The 16,273-nt window shown below is 41.2% G+C and overlaps 1 protein-coding gene across 2 annotated transcripts in view; it reads right to left on the bottom strand.

The window, feature by feature from the left end:
* Positions 1 to 13,419, bottom strand: part of nlgn4xa (neuroligin 4 X-linked a) — a 92,471-nt gene extending 79,052 nt beyond the window's left edge. Inside the window, exons 1-2 of one of the 2 annotated variants that reach the window (XM_076723051.1) lie at positions 13,039 to 13,387; positions 3,602 to 4,327 (exon numbers count right to left, since the gene is read on the bottom strand). In XM_076723051.1, the coding sequence (XP_076579166.1) occupies positions 3,602 to 4,052 (451 nt within the window). In that variant the 5' untranslated portion in view covers positions 4,053 to 4,327; positions 13,039 to 13,387. Of the gene's footprint in view, positions 1 to 3,601; positions 4,328 to 13,038 lie in introns of both variants that reach the window. The other variant, XM_076723050.1, reaches the window with a different exon arrangement.
* Between the last annotated feature and the right edge of the window lie 2,854 nt (positions 13,420 to 16,273).

Consider the following 16,273-nt stretch of genomic DNA (forward strand, 5'->3'; position numbering starts at 1 on the left):
TAGAAAGTGGAGGTGAATTAGATAAATGCACCATATGATTCTGCTGTGATGTTAAATGTCTGGTGGTTGGAAGAGATGAACAATCCTTCAAGAGAAAACATTGTTGGTGAAGAAACCCGCAGTTCAATATTCACAACAACCTTAAACACAAGGAACCGTTGTGGATAAATGAGATTGCAAGACACAATACTTTAAATATGTGGCAATCGTTAATCGATATTTGGACATTTTTACTTTTAACTTGGAATTCTTTGCTTGCTGTGTTTTTAGATTATTTATTGCATGACTTTTACTTAAAATTTGTGGAATATGCTGGAACTTGTGAATTTCCCTTGGGGATGAATAAAGTATCTATCTATCTATCTATCTATCTATCTATCTATCTAGTAAAACTGTACTGAAGATCTGTGCACCAACACCTGAAGCACTGCCATCCAATAAAGAACAAATAATGCCACAACTAAGTAATCACACAAACAATTACATTCATTCACTTGAGCAAGCACTCAGACAGATCAAAATCTCCAGCACCAAACAAAACTACCGTAAATTCTCAAATTAGAGCTGGTGTTCTCAAATAATAGCCAAAACAAACAAAACAAAGGACGACTATGGCTTTGCCATGAAGACAGACAGAAAACATTGAGGGGATGAAACTACTCAACATCACCACTTCCTCTTTTTAAGACAAAAGCTGTGTTTAGTCACCAATACATTCTAATGTTTCCACTTTGCCATTTTTCTCAAATGACCTTAAGCTACCGAAACTCAGAACATCCTGCAGATTTTTCAAAATTAAAACCCCACCAATAAAGGGACAACTGAAATACTGGTGAGTATACTATGACTCTGTCGTTGTATTGACAGAATCAGCGCTGTGGATCTGTACAATACAGCCAATGTATGGTGGCAACTGCCAAACATGGGCAAGGTGTTCATTGTTAGTGCATTAGGGAAGAAAGAAAGATATGCAGTGGAAAATGAGGGATTCAAGTGGGTCAAAATGTAAAAAAAAAAATTTCCATGGTGGGGTTGGTAGCTGTGCCAAGCCATGCCATGCCAGTAGTAGAGCTGTGCTTACATGATGGATGTGTTTTTCCACTTCACCACACAGTAAGATGAAATCTCTTACTTTGATGACATGTTGAAGATTGGAGCTGTTCTCTTTTGTCCTTCTGGCATTGAGTAATAGAAATCTGAACACACTTTCAATTTCCACCTGATAATTTTTTTTTTTGCAAACACACTGCCTTTCTTGTAGCTTCTCCACAATAAAAGCATTGGCAGTAACTTAGCTTTAGGGGCAGAGCTTCTTTGGGTTGAAATGCGGAACATTTCAAACAAGACACCGACTGCACGCTGACTTAACATTGTGCGATTATCTCTCTCCTGCACTTTTTAACCTGCCATGTACTCAAGAGCTCAAACTAAATTTAGCATGGAGCTGTCAAAGATCTCAGGCAGACACACACATTAATGTGCCTCACTAACCTTCCAGAGGCTGTCCACACTGTCCTGCTGCTTCCTAAGACAGCTCAGCCAGTCCGCTCCTCCTGACCTCCAACCTCTCCAGGTTATGTTCAACACACTTTTTATGGGACACACATTGAGTCCTTATGATGGTTGCTGCAGGACCTGGGCAGGTAAAGTGCTCTGTTGGTGTCACACCCACTCCAAATCACAAGTGCTCACTCAAACAGAGGAGTGCAGAAAACATTGTGGATGAACCCTTAACCCGAGATCTACACCTTAATCCTGTACTTCTTTTTATTCTTATCTTGCATCACTGTTGCTCAGCTGCACTTTTATCAGTCATAAAACAAAGCAGCATAGACTGACAGAGCTCTCAGCACTTTGACAAGAGGCTCTGCTTCTCCTGTCCTTTTGGACAAACCATTGTTCACTGATTAGACTGCTGGCAAAATCAAAAATCAAAGGTTATGATACATTATTCACTGAAAAAGAAAATGCATTGTAAAAAAAAAGAATGCATAAGCTTGTTTCTTTCTAAGCTTTTGCATTTGAGAATAAAGCTACTTTGTCCAATAAAGTGCAAGTAAGAACACAAATGAAAGGAGTTCAATCAGTGATTTTTAAATGTATTGTTAATAGCTTTTATTTTTACTACTAAAGGGAGGCTATTTGGGAAAATGTAAGTAGTGTTGCTTCTTTTCTCAGCCGCTAAAGAGATGTGTTGTCATATGCTTTGTACGAGAGCTGAGCTGGCAGCCTGAGCCAAGTTCTTTATGTACATACATGGAAAACGAACAGCATTTTGTCAGGAGAACACAGGACATGTAATTTATGGAGCAGATATGTCCGCTGCAGCAGAAGAAAACTAGAATTACTGCCCTGCAATTGTATGCCTCCTCCACTTAGTCAAGTTGCAGTTTATAATCATGTCTGTCCAGAACCATGTGTGTCATGAGGTCTTTAAAGCAACTGAACGAAAAATATTCGGTGTAATTCTTGGCAATTTGCTCATTAATGACCGTTCCTCATCTGAATCTGTTGCACCGGTTGTGAATCACCTTGAGGCATTCCATGGATTATTCTGACTATTCTCTGTATAATATTCATTACAAATATTCATTTCTTTTCGATATTCTATGAATGATTACAAATGTTTTTGATGAATAATTTGGTAACAGATTGACCACAAGCTTCCAAATTACTGATTGCTCATTTCCTGACCTGATGATTCAGTTCCTGGATGACTGTTGTGAAAGTAATTTGAATTCTGTTGTAGCATTTTGATCTACGTGTATACTCATATTTCTGATATCTAATTTAAAAAAAAAAAAAAGAAAAAAAAAGAAAAAAAAGTCTAATTCTCCATTTGCAGTTGTTTTGTCTGGTTAAGTGACCGTTAATTAAACTATTTAATGATTCAGTTTTGCAATTCCTTCCTTCCTGAAGGGCATAACCCATCCTGTTCCGGTTAGGCTTTTAATTTGAAACATCAACATTAATGAGCAGCCTTTATTTGTTCATGCTGGTCATGCTAGCTATTAATTACTCCAGTTGAAATGAGGAAGTTATAAAAAAAAATGAATTTTGACACAGGGCTCCTTCACAAGACAGGGCCTTCAGATTCGATAAAAATGCAGGAGCTGGTGCATCCGGGTGGTCTAGTTGTTAAGATGGATAAAATACACCCCACAATGTCTGCTGTTCATTTCTGCCTGGCTGGCTGTCTTCTAAAGGGAAAAAAATTGTCAAAGCAAAGGATGGCTATTCCCAAACAATGAAACTATCATCAAATTATCACTAATTGCTACTGTGAACTTGGGGCAGTCCAGTCTTGTGTAGAAGGGAAACTGACAAGATTTACTTAACCTTCAAATGATGATGATATTAAAAGGTACACAACATGAGTGTGAGGGCAATTGTTCATGGAAGCCATAACAAAAATCTGTTGAGTTTATCCTCAAGCAATGATATATATTTTAAGTAATCTACTAGTTCTTTTGAGTGGAACATGACTGTAAATCTCCCAGTAAAATACAACCTTGAAGTTCAAGGTAGACCTGCACAAGCAAGCATAAAATACAGTAGGGAACAACACAAAGGTATACAGGAAGAGGTAGAGTTGACCTACCATCCTCTGTGGGGACATAGATGTTCAGATAAAGGCAGTCCTCGCTCTGCTCCTGCACATAGGTTACCACTGTATCCAAGTTGGCGGTGAACCACACAGGGAGCATATCATTGAGTAAAAAGCGGTCCTCCAAGAACTGAGGACAAACTGGAGCAAACTGAGTAGCATTCCTGATGCCAGGCCAGGACATGGGTGGCTCCGGAGGCTGGAATCTCCGCTCCCCCGTTGGGGCCAATGCATATGGGATCCCCAAATACTGCTCCACTGGTCCGAGGATCTCATTGGGTAATGTAACCTTCACTCCCCGCAATTTTCCATAATTGGTGGTGACCACAGGGTGTTGTTGGGCCTGAACAGTGGCCAGACAGATGGACACCAGCCCTATCCACAGCAAAAATTTGGCCTTGGCCGTGGAGCAACACATCCATGAAGGGCCTCCAGGTGCTGACATGCTCCTGCTGTGCTGAGCCTGAGCCTGGCAGGTAGTGGTTATGGTCCACCCTCGGGTCCTCTGCAACCCCTCTACCCCTCCACCAAGATGCTTCCTGCTCCTCCTCAGGCTGTGAGCATGGCAAAGGTGCCCCAGTCAAAAAAAGCAACTTTTTCAGAGCTCCCCATTCCGAGAGCCTGCATGGAGATCGGCGGCTGCTGTATGACTCCCCAGTCCAGAACAAGACAGAGCCTAGGATGCTCTTTGGTTACCTGAGCTCCAGCTTGATGGATATCCTGAAAGACAAAGAATTAAAACACGTTGATCCAGCCTTTGTATCAAGAATTATGTTAAGCAATTTATCCACACAGCAGGAGTTAAACACCAGATTTAGCCACAGATAAAGATGCTACATTTCACAGCAGCAGTGATTATGGGGGGCCCAAGGTGGATTGCCAAAAGATTTCATATGCTCATGGTCCCCAGAGGATAAATTCTGCTAACTTTGGTGATCCCTAACCCTAACCCTAACCCCACCTGAAGCTCAGCAAAACCACTGAGCTTTTGTTGGACTGCTGCTGTATGTCTATTAGTGCGTACGTTCATTGAGAGAAACAAAAAAGTCAAATTCCTAGTAGGCGTTAATATGCTTGTCCAATAAAGCTAATTCTGACAGAACACAAGTTGTGACCATGACAGTAGACAACACTGAATATGGATGTCGCTGCAAAGAATCTACTAAGGTGAAGATATGGATGCTTAACACACATTATCAACCTGGCAACATAGATATATACCGTCACCACGGTTTCAAGATGGGCACTATGACTCTGGTCTGTTGCAGCCCTGTTGCCTTCAGTTCTCTCCATTAATGCAAAATGAAGGATATTAGCGAGCCTTGTTGAATGAATATTCTTGACACCAAACCATCAGATATGTGTGAGCATTTCGGATTTGACACCATCGACGGAATGAATAAAAGTCAGGTAGTTTGCTGGCTTTTAAAAATAGTAAATAGTAGGAGTGAAAAATAGTACACAATTTCTACAACTAGTGCAAACTTGTAAAAATATGTCTGAGTCAGAAATAAACACAGACCAACTGTCTCAGCAGCAACTCAGTCAACAAAATGAAACTAATGCATAAGAGGAGGGAGAGACTGTGTCTGGATGTGGGCTAGGGATGTGACCGAAGACCAGTTCATCATAGTTTCTAATAATCCAGCACAGTGAGCATACAGATGTTTCATAGAGGAGACAGAAGCCTCAGCACAGATCTATCTTTTTGTCACTGTTACCAGAGACATATGGATGGATGTGGATATTTTCTCTCGTGCCAACACTCTCCCAAAATGATGAACTGTAACCACTTTTGAGATTTTTTAACTTTTCATCCAGTGCCATTATCAGGTCACGATTATCCATCAAGTTTTATGACGCAATATCTCCAAACGAACTACATTCCCATCGGCCGTACTTTGTGTTTAGCACTGCATGAATAAATGAGTTGAATTCTGCTAATAGGGTCAAAGTACATGGCAATCTTTGCAAACCAGATTTTTAAACTAAATATTCCTCCAACAAGGAAAAATGAAACAGTACAGACCTGATTCAGATTCAGGTTCCTTACTACAGCTATAAGGATCTGTTATGTAAACCTGTCTGCCTGGGAACAGTCAGCTCAGGCTTGAAAATGACTTGAAAAATGCTGCTGACAATCCACCTTCACACAGTGTCCTGTATTACAGTGGCAACATACAGGATCTCACCAAGTTTACCTTGACGGAAACAAGCCTATAAAGCTTTATTATTTATTAAGCTATTAAAACATTTTGACAACCCGGTCATCATAAAAGATGGGTCTATAAAAAAAAGGGAAAAAATTTTTATTACCAGGTCTCCATTTTGTTTGTGCTGTAGATTGTGCACAGGGACAAACATAAACAAAAAGGAAGGTGTGATATTTGAGCCAATGGTGTCATGCAATCCCACTGATTTACAGAGATTCATATTTTAAGACATCCAGGTTGTAAACTGTTAAAATGGCTCATAACAATCACTGCTCTATTAAAAAAAAACAATCAACAAGACATTGAATGCACACAGTTGACTGACAGTTGATGGTGGTGGTGGTGGTGGTGGTGGAGGAGGACCAAAAGAATTTAGCAATGCGCCAATAAAAGGTACAGAAAATGAAGACCGCCAGTTAGCAATGATGCAAGTTTCATTAATAATAATAATCAAAAACTTGTTTTTGCAATTGTTTCATGACAATACAAGTGCATTCAACAGGTTTGTTTTCTGCTATTGTCAACAAATCCTATGTGACCCATCTGACAATGAATGTATTCTATTGAGAAATATTGTGTGTATATCCAAGGACTGATATCTTATTCTTCTCTCCCATAAAGATCCAGTATTGTCCAATAACTATTAAAAACTCATCAGTGAGCCACACTGTTGCACTGGGTGACATGCCCCTCCGTTACCATGAACACACACACTGTATTTTGCCTCAATCCCACACACACTGTCCTGCTGCCCCAAATACTCACTAGAGCACCAAATGTGGATTAATCCACTACTGAAAATAGTCACCAACAAATGTACGATTGCTTCCTGTTGGGTAGCATTTGTTCAAAATGACAGTGGCCAGCTGTTTTAGGAAATTACTGAGGCTAAAAAAAGAAACCTTTAACAAAAGGTGGCAGCCCATAATACAGTCTTCTTTTTAGTTAAATAGGCAGGAAAAACCCTGTGTTAACAATAATCTAATCAAGACTATATTCTGTGACATGATCATGTGTTGTCATTGAGAGTATCTGTGGACTCTGACAGAGCCAAAAAGACCTTTCTCACATGATACAGTACGTGTAACTTCAATGGAAACATAGGCACTTTAGACATTTTAAAGGGTATTTTATCAGTCTTTCATTAACAAAACACTACTGTGCGAGGAGTCTTCAGCAGGGCTATGACTAGGATTTTAGAAATACTGCGGTCATGAAGGTTCAAATTTCAAGGACTGCCTTTTTTCACCCCTTTAACATTGCAAAAATCAGGCACACAATACAGATGAACTATTCCATGCATTTGTTTCTTCCAGGCTGCAATTCCTTTCTATCAGGCTGCCCAGAAAAGTCACTTAAGACTTTAATACTGATCTCAAATGCTGCTGCATGTGTTGTGACAAAAATTAGGATCATATTTCTCCCCTATTAGCTTCTCTGCACCGGCTCCCTATAAAATCCAGAATACAATTTAAAATCCGTCTGCTCACCACACACACATTAAACACCAAGAACACAATGGAAGACAATGACTGGTTTGTGTTCTTTCTTCTCATTATGGAATTTTTTTTGACGACAAGACACAGTCTGTTTGAGAAAAGGCTGCAGGCAGGAAGACAAAAGATGACTGAAAAAAAAAAAAAAAAACAGGAGAGTTGGGAAATCCTACAGCATAGGGCAGACAACATGGTGACTCTGGTTTCTCCGATTCTCTCTGACCAATCAACGGGCTGCAGTGTTTCTAGCTCCACACGGGTAATGAAAAAAAAAAGAAGCAAGACGTAACGGAGTGGTTCTGTTGGAGCCATTCACAACTTTTGACAACGGCAACCAGAAAATAACTGTTCTAATGTGTAATGAAACTGAATTCCTAGCAAGCCCTGGTATTCAGCCATCATAAAACTACAGTTAACTCAAATTTACAATGTCTCTATTCAATGTTACTATGACAGTGAGTCACTAAAACAGGAGCCGAAGAATCTAAAATACTAGATCTTCACATTTACCACAGCTTCCCCTCTACACGCTGACATAAGCATTTACAAAGAAATATAATGGACTCACTGATTCAATAAATAGCTCAATTTATGTTTACTCTGTCATGATAACTAGAGTGGGACATTTTGTACCCCCTTTGCCTTTGACTGTGTTGAAAGGAAACTATATTCAACATTACTGTACATAGACATCAGCAGGAGACATATTGCCTTGAGGACATCATTTTGTTTGCGTTTGAGCACAACCACATGCTGTTCATCATTGGCTCTTTGCCTACAAGTGCAGTGATATAGTGATGAAATGAAATACTATATGAAGAAGATCTGTAGCCGTACTTGCGCTTGCCTGACATGGCACCACAGAAATCATACAGTAAACAGTAAAAAGGGTCGACGCAGCGACGGATATCAGAGGTGAAACTGCTCCTCATTGTTCACTGAGGTTACATGCTTGTAAATGTTACGGTGACACATGTACAGTGCAAAATACAGTGTACAGTATTTGTAATAATGTGGCATTTAATGATAAACTGTCCTTCAGATGGTTCGGGCTGAATACAAAGCACGCTCCACGGCTCTCCTTGGCAGAAGCACACTGGAGATTGCGAACATTGTTCACATTCTAAATGATTATAGGAGATAAGTCTTATGAATATCAATGAAGGTGATCTCTGTCATTTGTATTTCAGTCATTAAAAAGTGATTCTTTCAGAGGCACCCTGTCCTGACTATAAAATATCACGGACCCTTTGAAGCCAATAAATAGCTACATTACCATACATATGATGTCTGTGCGTACATGTTCTTGCATTTGTGTACACTGTATGTGTGTTTTCTTGATAGGGTACAAAAGCTAAGACATTAATTAAGTAAATTAAGATAATTTGGACCATGATGGGGGTCAGATTTATAAAAACTGACTGCAAGTTGCTGTCAAAGCCACAAAACCTTTTATTAGCACATATTTTCAGACCTTTCACAATATACTGTACACTAACACTAAATGGGTACAGCCTGAGCTAAATTAGTTTGAATGTACTCCTGTATTAGGCATTAAAGTAAGACCTGCTGCTAGGCTGTGTAAGATGCATGTTGTGCATGTCTGGAAAGCAACAGAAAGCGAAACAAAGAGGGCAATGAATTTTTATTATAAAAATACGTGCTATAGGGGAGCAACTACACTTGCTCGGTGATTTAATTAAAATCTTCTAAAAAGATTATTACATGAGCTGGAGGAAGCTAATAGAATGTTCTCACATTTTCATCTGACAAATCCAAAAGTGATGACCAATTGAAGGCATCAGTATTCTTCAATGTGCTCGTCAGACGGGTGAGCAGTATCTGAACTCCCTCCCCTCACATCTTTCAACACTTGAATTTCCAACAGACAATCCGCAATCATGCCCATGTTACATGTGTTATGTGGGTGTGAAAAGTAGAGTACTGTATGTCTTTGAACTGTGACGGGAACATGCAATCTCCACACAGAAGAAAAGCCTCGGCCAGTCAGTTCTGGATTTGATGGCACTATCCACTGAGTCACCTCGCAAATTTATGCAATGCCTCTCCTCTTTGAATTGTCCTTTGATGATGTCTCCCACAAATAAAAAAGGCCAGCATGCCTACAACTTTCCTTCTCCTGCCAGTTCTCACCAATGACAGTTTCAGCAGCCATTTACTTCAATTTCTGAACTTATTTGGAGAATTGGATACTATTGAAATTTATCCTCATGAAAACATGTTCACGTTAGTCATGTTACATATCCATCGAACCAATGTTAACAGCTGCTAGGAGCAGTTAATGTTATGTCAGTCAAAGTAATATATTTAAGAGTTATTCCTGTGAGTTGACTGTACATGTGTACAGAACTGTCACTTTTTTTCTGGCTTTGGTGCAGCAAGATGGCCTCCTGATTCTTAATCCCACCGACACGCTCTGTTTTCAAGTTTTGAAGATGTCTTTTGATGTGCAGGAACATTAACCTGGTGACAACCAATTGCCAGTTGAGTTTTTTTCTATTGCATTCAACTATGTAAAAGAACTTTAAACAAGATGTAGACCAGAAGTGTTGTAGGTTGCATTCCTCACAAAAGACTTGGTATAGTACCCTTAGAACCCATTCCTAATACATAATTCTCTTGAGAAGCTGCAGCATTTATAGACTTAGACATTGTAATCTATACTGTACATTTACAGACTGATTGGCAACCTTTCCCTCTGCTCCACTCGTATTCGCTGTCACTTTCTGATGCTCAGTCTCTCCCACTCGCTCAACCACACACTTGCTCCGGACACACATTAAGCACTGAAGATTGGTGTTCTTTCTTCTCAGTATGTGGTTGTTCATTACAATGAGCAGACAAGCTTTGTTTAAAAAAAGGCTGCAGGCAGCAAGACAAGGCCATTGTAAATGAGAGCAGATGACGACTCTGGTTGCTCCAGTTCTCTCTGACCAATCAACAGACTGCAGTGTCTCTACCTCCACGTTTAAGCACCGGATCAGTGTGCTGGATACCTCAAAAGTTCAATTGGTACCACCCATAACTTTTGACGATGGAAACACGAAAATAAGCATTCTAATGTGTCACGAACTGAACTCAACTGAACTGTGTGGTAGAATCGTGGCTTTAGTTTCACTGGCTTGACCACTAGAGCCAACGTCGAAATAAACACAGATTCTTATGAAGAGAATTGTTTTGGGTGTATACACTGACGGCTATGTATGAAAGCTGTAACACTGTTCTGTACTGAGAACTTAAATATTAAGTGGAGACATATTGGTTTATTTCTTGTGATTCACTCAGCTGAACATGGTCTGTCATGTGACTTTAACTCCCTACTGACCACCAGAGACTGGTGGAGTAATGTCTGTGGGACTGATACACAACAGGACATCTTACTGTGCAATAATCCCGCTTTAAGACCTCCAGTAGCCCCCTTACACAACAGAAAAAGTATCAATAGCAGATAGTCCAGCATGGCTAACATCACATTTTCCAACCCCTGCTCTCAACCTGTCAGTCTTGTGTTTGACTGCATATGGTTCAGCTGGATCAGCGAACAGCTGCTTACTCAGCATCTGCATGTCATCACTCATCTGTCAGATGAACATGTTGATGTACCATATGATGGAGGGCCTGCAGTGGAAATGGCAACATTATGGAAGCAGATGCAAGTCCCACAAAAATGGATGTATATTTAGAATTGGACCGCACCAAAAAGGCAACATTTGGGCAATATTTAGCTTCAGTTGATCATTTTCTCTTCTAAATTACTTCCATTTGTGCAGTCTAACAAGGTCAGTGTTCCTTGAACTAAAACTGAAATTTAAAAAATATTCAAAGCCAAGCTGTGTGTGAAGACTGTAAAGGCACCTGCACTCACCAAAGATTATTCTCCGACAAAAGGCTAAAACCAATTTATGGCATTTGTCCAATGACATGTTCCCAGGAACCCTTGGAATTATTTGGAACATGCAAGAGGAGTGGATTATGGAGCGATGTGTGTGTGAATATTTGACTTTCATTTTGAATGACATGCAGTTTGTTGAAATTGGACCAAAATCTTGTCGGACGACAATAAGTCGTGGGGGTAAAACGATTATTGTGTCTGTTTGATTGGACACAAAACTGTAGTACATGTTTTCTTTTTCCCCACAATTACTTGCAGATTCCAAAAACTTGAATATCTCTCAATCACTGTCAAACAACAACAATTACAGTAATCTTCCAGTGTTGTCTCAAACAACCCCCACCCCCACCCCGCTAAAGATGGCGAAGGAAGGCAGCCTTTGCTTTATGCCAGGATGAGTTGAAGCTGAGCTGCACTGGAGGAAGATATGAAACTTTTTAGCAATATATCTATATATCTCCCTTTAGACGTGACTTTATTAGCAGTTAACACCTCTTGCACATTAGCGGCGCAGACCTGCAGAGGGATTGAAATGCAAAAGAGGTAACACCTACACTTTTCCCGAGCAAACACAAACACCCATCCACAACGCCCCATAACAGCATTACTATTAAGATACTGACAGATCATGTGTTTTCTCCTGAAAGACTTCTGTGTCCTCATGAGCCCTTCTCTGTTTAGGACCTACAGGCCACTTTGAACATTATCATTTCATCTTGGGGGCAGGTATGTGCCTGACATCACACACACACATACACACACACACACACACACACACACACACACAAGGTCATCCCATGTTAAACCAGCTGCTTGTGTGAAGCTGCAATCCATGCCAGAGCCAGTCTGAATGCCACCCAGTGTGAACACAAGCTGAAAATCACAGCATTAGCAGCGGTGTAGCTGTGAAGAAGGTATGTTCGGCATAAACCCCACTCAACCCTCCACCCCCTTTTCTGCCTTTTCCCTAAAAATCCACATCCAGATATCCACACCACCATCTTGTGGCTGTTTGGATAGAGATGCGCGCAGAGGGCTGCTGGAAGATGCCCGTCTCTGCTGCACCTCGTTGAGACACAAAAGAGTTGTGGAAAACGCAGGTGTGAAATGGATTTAAACGCTTTGCCATCCTGAGGGAAAGCGCTTTGTGCTGTTAGATCACAACCGCCTCTCTTGTCGTCCTGTCGCATTAAAGTTAACCGAGCTGTTGCTTTGGCACCGAGTTTGGTTAAAGCACCATCACGGTCTGCGCAGGAACAACGCTTAACACTGATTTGCACAAATAATAAACAGCCGAATGTGTGATTTGTGATTTGACCGCCTGTAATCAGCATATTCACTGCGGACTGAGGTGTTGCAGTCGTTTTATCATTCATCAGAACACTGACAAATGAACAAAACCTCAAGTGGAGTCGGATGAAAGTGCGCAAGAATGAGCCTCTGCCGCTGTGGGCTCTTTTTTTTTTTTTTTTTAGATTAAAAAATAAAAAAAACCCCTCCATATTGTGCTTGTTTCCTTTTTTCCTCAAGGAAGTTCTGATATTATTATTAGTATTAACAATGACCGTGATCCAGTTGAGGTTAACAGTAAATGTCCCTGGATAAATCCCCTGTGGATTATGCTCCTATGTGAGACTGAAGCGCGTCCGGACAAGGCATCAGAGACTGAGGAGAAGGAGGAGGGGTGCAGGGGGGGTCAGCGGCTGCAAACGCACGCAAATTCAGCAGCTAGACTATACATTTAGTATGTTTCCTGCTGGAGGAAAAGCTGTAAAGATCAGGATCACATCAAGCCGGCAGCGCACTTACCTCAGCCTGCACCTCCACCGAGTCAGAGTCTTTTACGTAAGTCCCGACTTAAGGCGAAATAAACACCACATAGGAAAAAACACAATACAAAAGTCCACGTCCAGCCTGCTGCACTACAAATCCAAAGTAAGAAGCGCAATGTACTGAAGGCAGCCCTATACGTCCTGTGTGCGTGCGCGCGCGCGCGTGTGTATGTGTGTGTGTAAGAGAGAGAGAGAGAGAGAGAGAGAGAGAGAGAGAGAGAGAGAGAGAGTATGAGTGGTGGGTGAGAATAGAGATGCGGCTTTATCAGCACAGAAGATGTTTCAATGAGTCATTGCAGAGGCACTGGAAACGGTGCTGAATCTAATTGCTCTCACAGAGCAAGTGTATTGCGAGGACAAGATTAGTGATAGAGAATCCAGGTCTCTCTCTCTCTCTCCCCCCCCTCTCTCTCTCTCTCTCTCCCTCTCTCACTAGCTTGCCATTGGACCACAACGACTGAAATTTACTAAGCCTGCAGCCAATGGATTGCCGCATTCTCTCCATCACGCTTAACCAGCCGCTGTGTTGTGGCAGCTCTGGCATGAAGCATGGGACATGGCACAGGCTGCTCTTCAAACTGGGATCCTGGGGTCTTGAGGAATACTTTACTCCAATAGGATGGAAAGAAAAATTCTGCATTTTTTTTTTCAAGTCTTGCTCTAGTTTTGTTTAATGCATATAGCACGACATGACAAGGAACTCTGTGTGCTGTAAGAATTGGGGACAGAAGCTGTAATGTCATGGCAATAGGGGCTCCACAATCACCCATCACTCCCCCCACCACTGGAATGTGAATGGGAAGAACTTGTTCAGACGCGTGTTCTGGGCAACAATAAATAACCAATGTCCAATAAGGTGTCTTTGAGTAAGGTGACCCATTTATTATTATGGGGTTATTATTTCTCACCTTGGCACAGGTAGCCTATAACTTTGCTTCTGTAGGTCATCGGTATCATCACAGGTACGTTTCCATTCATCTGTTCTCTTAATCACAGGGTTGGCAACACTGTCGCCTCACAGGTAGAAGGTCCTGGGTTCGATTCCCATCTGGGGCGCTGTGGGCCGGAGGGTGTGTCCTCCACCATGCCTTCGGTGCCTGCTGCCCCTTATCTCCAGGAAAGGGGCCTTTCTGTGTGGAGTTTGCATGTTCTCCCCGTGTTTCCATAAAAACATGAAACCCCCCTCTAAAAACATGCATGAAGATCACCACCTGACCAATGGTGATGACAAAGGAAACTGGGTGGGATGGCAGCCCACTACTCCTGGTCTGCCGTGGAGGAAGGACTGCCAGGATGGGTCAAAAGTGGAGGAAAAATTTCACCAAGGCATGGCCTGTGTAGCATGTTCTATGTAGTGTGTGACAAATAAAGGGGATTGCACCTCTGACCCCATGAAACAAACAACAAAAATTATATTATGGGTCCAACAATGACTATCATTATCATCATCATCATCAAATAATCCTCATCTTTTGAAGCTATGTCACAAACAAGTAAGGGCTGTCATGACATGCAGATGCATGTGTCTGCATCTGCAAGCTTCTGAAAAGAAACTGTGCCAAAGTCTACCCAATCCTTAATTGTAATGAAGGCAGATCAGGGAATCCTTATGCTATATACGTCACTTTGGAAGGCGGTGATAAACATAATTTACTGTTTAGTTTGGAGGACTTGTTGGTTGACCATCCACCCTGACCTCCTTCCTCAGTGCTTTTGTGGCCCTATAACATTGTCACGCTACTTCCTCCTTTGATTCTGTAAGACAGCGGCCATTGTTTGCAGGACCACAAGAGCCCACTTTACAGGCAAGAGTAAAGGTCATTTCAGCAACCGAGTTGTTTTTCTGGTGAGGACGGTCTCTCTAACATACAGGTGTATCATCCACAATTATACAGCTTGGTATGAAACACCACAAACTGACATCTATTTGGGATACCATGACAACACTGAAATTTATAAATGGTGTATTTTCATCTTTCCAAACCTGTTTCACAACTTCTGCTTTCTTTACTGTAAATGTCAATTGCTAGGTGCAGGCCTATGCATGCAATTCACATGCAAGTTTTATCTGATCTCAAGAAAGCAATGCCAAGCACATTCACAATCCACAGCTGATATCCTTTCCCTTCAGCAGTCCACATCTAAATCTAGATAACGATAAAAGGCTGGAAATGGATGCTCGGCCTTTTGAAGTTTCAGTAGGATTCCCTGTGATATCAAGGTCAAGTTCATCTCAAATCAACATGCTTCTCATCATCGTGTCAGTAGAAAACAGGCCTACAGCAGGACCGAACAGTGGAGTCAGAGCCGAAGGATGAGGCAGGCTGAGAGCTGCACAGAAGGCAGTCCTCCCTTTGATATCGTCATCATTTATTCCCTCTCCCAACATCATAACCCTCAGCAGTCGGGGGTATCCTCCACGCCTCTGAAGTGTATATCAGCTTCTGTCAGCAGCTTGGCCCAGAATGACTGGGTGACTTTCATGACTGATGAGGGGATGTCATGGTGCCTAGGTGAAGCCAAATCAAATGTTCAGCAGGATAACAAATCCACCTGCAACCTGTGGCAGTGGAACTCGGAATATGACACGTGTGACCTTTCTCTGCCTGTATTAGCATGCATGCTGCACGGTGGGATAGTCACCGACAATTTCATCATCTGAAGTGCAGTCATAGTGGAGGTTTTAGTCGAAACGTGGCAAATCTGTTACAATGTAATTAGATGCATTTCTCAGGTTAAAATTAATAGTCTAGTGATCACCTAAAGGTCTTTTTAGTCATGTTTCTAAGAGTCACTGGGTTACCTCTCTTATCCAAATTCAAACAAAGCAATCCATGATCAAGACAGGTAATACTTCAACTTCATGCACATAAGCCACAGATTTCATATTATTGGAAAAAAAAAGGTCCTTGTTTGAATTTGAAACATGAGACCTAAACCTGAACACAATTAGCTTTAGCTGCCTAAAGGTAATCTCTTAAATTTGGGCATTTTTTTAAAGTTCACTAAAGTTGACTTAGTTTGCTACTTGACAACAACTAATTAATCAAGAAACAGAAGACAGTTCTCAAAAGTTTAACCAGCTGATTACATTTTTATGTGGTAAAAATCAAAATTTCCTTCAAACTTTCCCTCAATTCCGTAAAGACTGGATCCTACATTTACCATAATGCAATCAAACATCTTTTCCTTAGACCTTAACCTTTACCATT

This window comes from Chaetodon auriga, chromosome 23 (assembly GCF_051107435.1).
Source record: "Chaetodon auriga isolate fChaAug3 chromosome 23, fChaAug3.hap1, whole genome shotgun sequence".
In the NCBI taxonomy this organism is placed as follows: Eukaryota; Metazoa; Chordata; class Actinopteri; order Chaetodontiformes; family Chaetodontidae; genus Chaetodon; species Chaetodon auriga.